Source organism: Eimeria necatrix, genomic scaffold (assembly GCF_000499385.1).
Source record: "Eimeria necatrix Houghton genomic scaffold, Enh_scaff316, whole genome shotgun sequence".
NCBI lineage: Eukaryota > Apicomplexa > Conoidasida > Eucoccidiorida > Eimeriidae > Eimeria > Eimeria necatrix.
In genome coordinates this window covers 22501-28519 of record NW_013655309.1, presented here as the reverse complement: position 1 = coordinate 28519, position 6019 = coordinate 22501, and the positions used below count along the sequence as shown (strand labels likewise).

General features: G+C 61.7%; 2 protein-coding genes across 2 annotated transcripts in view; one reads left to right on the top strand and one right to left on the bottom strand.

Annotated features, from left to right (window-relative positions):
- ENH_00042490 (hypothetical protein, conserved) overlaps positions 1 to 2533 on the bottom strand; it is a gene marked incomplete at both ends in the record, with an annotated part of 7203 nt that extends 4670 nt beyond the window's left edge. The window contains 3 exons of the mRNA XM_013585331.1: positions 344 to 447; positions 613 to 2299; positions 2445 to 2533. Of these exons, the coding sequence (XP_013440785.1) occupies positions 344 to 447; positions 613 to 2299; positions 2445 to 2533 (1880 nt within the window). The remainder of the gene's footprint in view (positions 1 to 343; positions 448 to 612; positions 2300 to 2444) is intronic.
- Positions 2534 to 3547: 1014 nt separating this feature from the next.
- ENH_00042480 (Refractile-body associated protein, related) overlaps positions 3548 to 6019 on the top strand; it is a gene marked incomplete at both ends in the record, with an annotated part of 4769 nt that continues 2297 nt past the window's right edge. Inside the window, 2 exons of the mRNA XM_013585330.1 lie at positions 3548 to 4209; positions 4349 to 4540. Of these exons, the coding sequence (XP_013440784.1) occupies positions 3548 to 4209; positions 4349 to 4540 (854 nt within the window). The remainder of the gene's footprint in view (positions 4210 to 4348; positions 4541 to 6019) is intronic.

The following is a 6019-nucleotide window of genomic DNA, read 5'->3' as shown; positions in this document are numbered from 1 at the left end:
CAGCAGCAGCAGCAGCGGCGGCGGCGGCGGGGGGGAGGGGGGAGCAGCAGCGGGAGGGGGACAGGTGCAGCAAGCAGCAGCAGCAGCAATCGCGGGACGGGAAAGCAGAGGCAGCAGCAACAAAGGCAGCAGCAGCAGCAGCAGCAGCAGCAGCAGCAGCACGAAGCGGTTGATTGGTGCTTGTTTCGGAGCGCGAAGGAATTACTTTTGCTGCTTCTCTTTTTGCTGCAATAAGCATTTGTTACTTTTGTTTATTTTTATAATTATTAATTCTATTTATTTATTTTATTAATATTTATTTTGCTGCTTTTGACTTCTAATGTTTTGCTGCGCTGCTGCTTACAGGATAAGAGCCCTCCACTTGCTGCTGCTGCCCCTGAGGGGCAGCAGCAGCAGCTCCAGCAGCAGCAGCAGCAGCAGCAGCGCGCCCACCGCGTGCAGCAGCTCCTGCAGCGTGAAGGAAGCAAAAAAGAGCCGCTGCAGCAGCAGCAGCAAACAGCAGCGGTGCAAAAGCCCAAACCAGGGTTTGCTGGGGAGCCGCTGCGAAGCAGCACCAGCTAGCTGCTGCAGCGGCTGCAGCAGCAGCAGCACAGCAGCAACAGCTAGCCGCACAGACAGCGACTGCAGCACGAACTGCAGCACGCCCTGCAGCCGCTGCTTCACGCACTGCAGCACCCACGAGCCCCGCCACCGCCCCTTGCTGCTGCTGCTGCTGCTGCTGCTGCTGCTGCTGCTGCTGCTGCTGCTGCTGGGAGGAGTGCTTTCGGCGGGCTGCAGCAGCAGCTCTTCTTCTTGCTGCTGCCGCCGCTTCTTGCTGCGGTGTACAGACGCCTCAGGCTGCCCAGCCTCAGCAGCAGGCACGCCCTGCCGCAGCGCAGCAGAGTCAGCAGCAGCAGCAGCAGCAGCAGCAGCAGCAGCACCTGCTGCTGCTGCTCCATTTCCATCTGGAGGTTCCCCCGCAGCTGCTGCTGCCGCATCCGCAGCATTGCTGCTGCCTGCAGACGGCCCCACATCCGTCAGCAGCATCAGCTGCTGCTGCTGCTGCTGTTGCTGCTTTGCTGCTGCCTCTCGAGACCACTTGAGCCTTATGGCTCTCTTCTTTGCTGCTGCTGCTGCTGCTGCTGCTGCTGCTGCTTCCTCTGGGGGTTTCTGGCCGGCCCCGCGCGCAGAGTCTGCGGCTGCGGGAGGGGCCCCTCTGCTGCTGTGGAGGCCGCGTGGGGAGTGCAGCAGCACGAGCTGCTGCTGCTGCTGCTGCTGGAGCTGTTGCTGCTGCTGCAGGCGTTGCTGCTGCTGCTGCTGCTGCTGGTTGAGGAGTTTGCTGCTGAGGTCATTGGCGAGCGGCGGCGCGGGCTGTTCGTGGAGCTGGTTGGCGCGTTTGAGCTGCTGCTGCTGCTGCTGCTTGCCTGGCGCGCCAGCAGCAGCAGCAGCTGCTGCTGCTGCTGCGTCTGCTGCAGCAGCAGCAGCAGCAGCAGCAGGCGAGCGCTGGCCCGGCTCGCCCAGCACAGCAGCAACGACTGCGCGCAGCGGAATCGAAAACACCAAAGCCCAAAACAATGCAAAAATATAACTTTCCAAAACAACATAATTCAAATAAATGCAAAGACATCCAATGCAGCAAACCAAATAAACTATAAAATGCACCAACGCCACTTCGCTTTCGTACGCCACTTGGGCCCCCTCCAGGCCCTGGGGGCCCCCCGGGGGGCCCCCCCCCCACGCGGGGGGCCCCCCTGGGGGGGGCCCCCAGGAGGGGCCCCAGGGGGGCCCCCAGGAGGGGCCCCAGGGGGGGCCCCAGGGGGGCCCCCCGGGGGGGGCCCCCGGGGGGCCCCCCCCGGGGGGCCCCCAAGCGGGGGCTACGCCCCAATGGGGCGACACTGACGCGCTGGCAGGGGAGCCGCTGGGGGGCGGTGGAGAGGCGGTGACGTCAGCAGCAGCTGCTGCTGCGTCTGCTGCTGCTGCTGCTGCTGCTGCTGCTGCTGCAGCAGCGGCAGGGGCCCCGGCGACGCCACCCGGGGCTGCTGCTGCAGCGCCGCGCAAACCGCCGAAGGGGCCCCACGCGCCCCCTGCTGCTGCTGCTGCAGCAGCAGGGACAGAGCTGCCGGAAGTCATGGGCGGCGCTGCATCGTTGCTGCTGCTGCTGCTGCTGCTGCTGCTGCTGCTCATGTCGCCCCGCCAGAGGACGAGGCAGCAAGAAGAAGCTGCATAAAAAGGGACTTTGAAATAAAACAGCAGCTGCAGCAGGCAGCGCGGGAGCTGCTGCGCGTGTGCGCCTCCGGGGGCCCTGGGGGGCCCCGCCGTGCTGCAGCAGCAGCAGCAGCAGCAGCAGCAGCAGCAGCGAAGCTGTGTGTATGCAGCAAGAGTCAGCAGCAAAGTCTAGGTGGCGAAGAGAGTCTTCTTGCGTCTTGTGCAGCACACACACAAAGACAGCGGCAGCGCGTGCCCACCAAAGTGCTCTCGCTGCTGCTGCTGCTGCTGCTGCTGTTGCTGCTGCTGCTGCTGCTGTCTCGTTTGCAGACGTGGTGCTGCTGCGCATTGACGGCCTCGCTGCTGCTTTATCCCGGAGTTGAAATAAAGTTATTCTGCTGCTAATTAGTGGAGTTTCAGAAGCAGGCGCTCTAACTTGTGTGCTTCCTCTTGTCAGTTTCGCTGCTGCTGCTGCTGCTGCTGCTGCTGCTGCGTGTGCTGGCAGCAGCAGCGGGAAGCGCGTAGCGGCAGCAAGGGAGAAGGCTGCGTGTGCTGCTTCTGCCTTCGCGTTTGTCTATAGTGTCTAACTAAAATAGAGGAAATAAAGTGGCTAAATTGTGGGCTTTTGAGCAGCAAAAGCGTAGCTGGTGGCGCGCTGCTGCTGCTGCTGCAGCAGCAGCAGCGCGCAGCAGCAGCGGGCGGATCGCCTGTGTGTCGCGTCTCTGGGCATTTTGGGGAGTTTGGAGGGTTTTTGGGTTTCTTTGTTTGGGAAAAGAAATGGAGTTTCCGAAAAGCAGCAAAGCAGCGCGGAGCCGGTGTCTGCGAGTGCGTTTCGAGCGCTGCTGCTGCTGCTGCTGCTGCTGCTGCTGCTGCTGCGTCTCGGCGAGCCGCGGGTTCCAGTGGGCAGCAGCAGCGGGGGTGCGTCGGGGTTGCTTTTGCGTCTGCGTTAGTGGGAAAGAAGTGGAAAGTGCATTTGGGGTTTTGCGGGCGGGTTTGCTGCAGTAATTGGGGGTTTTTGCTGCAGCAGCAGCAGCAGCAGCAGCAGCAGCGGCGCAGCAGCAGCGGAGGCGGCGGGCGGGTGTCCGGGGCGTCGTGGAGTGGCGTCGGGCGCCGCGTCGTCGTGGCGGCGTGTGCCGCTGCTGCTGCTGCTGCTGCTGCTTCCCCTCGCGCTGCAGCAAGAGCAGCTCGCATCTCAGCAGCAGCAGCAGCAGCAGCCCTCAGCAGAAGATTCCGGTTTGTCTTTCTACTACTACCAACTTCTCTCTCTCTCTCTCCTACTCACCTCTCTCTCTCTCTCTCTCGCCCTCCCTCAATTTTTTCGCCCAGCAGCAGCAGCAGCAGCAGCAGCAGCAGCAGCAGCAAAATGGCAGACTTGTTCAGCGGGCTCGTGGGCGGGGTGGTGGGCGCTGTGGCCGCAGCAGACCTCCCGGCCGAAGGCGAGAGGGCCCCCCGCCAGGCCCCAGGCACTGCCTGGAGCTGCTGCTGCAGCAAACTGCAAGAAGGGGCCCGCGAGTTGGAGGGTTTTGTGCAGCAGTTGAGTTTTGTTGCGGGCAAGTTGGCTTGCTGCTTGCGGGTGGGGGCGGAGCAGCTGGCCCGCTGCGCGGCGGAGGGCCGGCTCCCCAGCAGCAGCAGCAGCAGCAGCAGCAGCAGCAGCAGCTGCTGCGGGCTGCTGCAGCTGGAGAAGCAGGACTTGGAGCAGAGTTTGGAGGCCGGGAAGCAGGGGGCTGAGTGCCTCTTAAGAAGCAGCAAACTGGCTCTTGAGGCGCTGCTGGAGGGGGCCCGAGTTGCTGCAGCAAGAAGCCTCATTTTGGTGGAGAGCAGCAAAGACTCGCTGCTGCGCAGCATACCCCACACGCAGGAGAAGCTGGCCCAGGCCTACAGCAGCTTCTTGCGGGGCTACCAGGGAGCAGCAGCAGCAAGGTCTCTCGGCTACGGGGCCCCTGCTGCTGCTTACGGGCAGCAGCAGCAGCCCAGCAGCTACGGGGCGCCCCCAGCCAGCAGCCAGCAGCCCTCCGGCTTCTTCTGGTAGCGCTCCTGCTGCAGCAGCAGCAGCAGCAGCAGCAGCAGCAGCGGCAGCGGCGGCGGTGCGGCGCCGCTGCAGCAGCAGCAACAGCAGCAACCGCGGCGGCTAGCGCAGCGGAGCACGGGCGAGGGAGTTCCACAGGCAGCGGGAGAGCAGCAGGGGCGAGAAGCAGGTCTATGTAGCGCAGGCAGCAGCAGCAGCTGCTGCTGCAGCTGCTGCTGCAGCAGCAGCAGCAGCAGCAGCAGCAGCAGCAGCAGCAGCGCCTGCACCGCAGCGTTGTGTCATTTGTTACGTTGGCAGCTCTGAGGCCTCGGCGCAGCCAACGCGCCTCAGGTATCTTTCCAGACTCTTTTCTCTAAGGTCTTCCAGACGCCCTCCCCGCTGCTGCCCACAGCTAGCTAGCTAGCTAGCCACTAGCTAGCTAGCTAGCTAGCTAGCCAAGTAGTAGTAGTTAGCTAGCTACCGGCCATTAGACTGGCTAGCCGAGACCTAGGGAGTGCCAGCTAGATAGATGCCCAGTAGTCCTGGCTAGCTAGCCATGCAGGTAGTCCAAAGCGAGTCTTAGCTAGCTAGCTGTGTAGTGGGCTGGCTAGCTAGCTAGCTAGCTAGCTTGCCAGTTGGGTAGCTTGTGAGTGCACATCCAGCTAGCTGGACAGTGGAACGCGAAACGGGATGGCTAGCTGGTTGGCCCGGCATCCAGTTGGCTAGCTAGCTAGTTAGCTAGCTAGCTAGTTGGGTAGCTAGCTATCCTTCCAGGAGTGTCGTTGGCTGGCTGGCTAGGTAGCCGCACATCTGGCCAGCTAGCTTGGCTAGCCAGCTAGCCATGCGGACAAGGCTGGCTGGGAGTGGGACGGCGAGCTAGCTGGCTAGATAGCCCCCAGTTCCCCATGGAACCGGCCAGCTAGCTAGCTAGCTAGCTAGTTAACTAGCTAGCTAGCTAGCTATCTAGCTATCTAGCTAGCTGGCTCTCGCTGACATGCTGGGTGCGGGGGTGAATCTCCGCGCTGGGGGGGAGCCGGCGCCGCATCTTGGGCCGACGTGTTAGCTAGCTGTTTAGCTAGCTAGCTGTTTAGCTAACTAGCTGTTTAGCAGCTAGCTAGTTAAACAGCTAGCTAGCTGTTTAGCTAGCTAGCTGCGTGAGTGGCCACAGCCGGAGCTTCCTGAATCTGACTACATAGCCCTGGCCAGCTAGCTGGCTGGCTGGCATTTCAGCTGGCTAGCTTTCACCAAGCTAGCTCTTCAGCTGGCTAGCTAGCGTTTAGCTAGCTAGCTGTTTAACTGGCTAGCTAGTTCTGTAGCTAGCTAGCTCTCCGGCTGGCTAGCTAGATCTTTAGCTAGCTAGCTAAGTAGCCCTTCAGCTAGCTAGCAAGAGAGCAGCCCGCAGGCTGAGTCGATAAAGCTCACAGCTGTTCAGAGGGAGCTTACTAGCTACAAGAGCTAGCTAGCTAGCTAGCTAGCTAGCTAGCTAGCTAGTCAACTAGCTGCTTGAGTAGCCAACTGGCTAGTTGAGGTAGATAGCTAGCCACGTAACCACCTAGCTAGCTACCTAGCTAGCTACCTAACCAACTGACTGGCTAAGGAGCTACTTAGCTGGTTGGCTAGCTAGCTAGCTAGCTAACTGGCTAGCTAGCTAGCTAGCTAGCTAGCTAGCTGTGGCCAGTCGGTGTCGGCTTTGAGCACTTGAGCAGCAAGCTGGGGTGTCTGTACAGACTGCAGCACTGCTGCTGCCTCGTCGAAAGCGGGGGAGGCGGGCAGCAGCAGCAGCAGCAGCAGCAGCAGCAGCAGCAGCAACTTCTGCTGCATTTGCTGCAG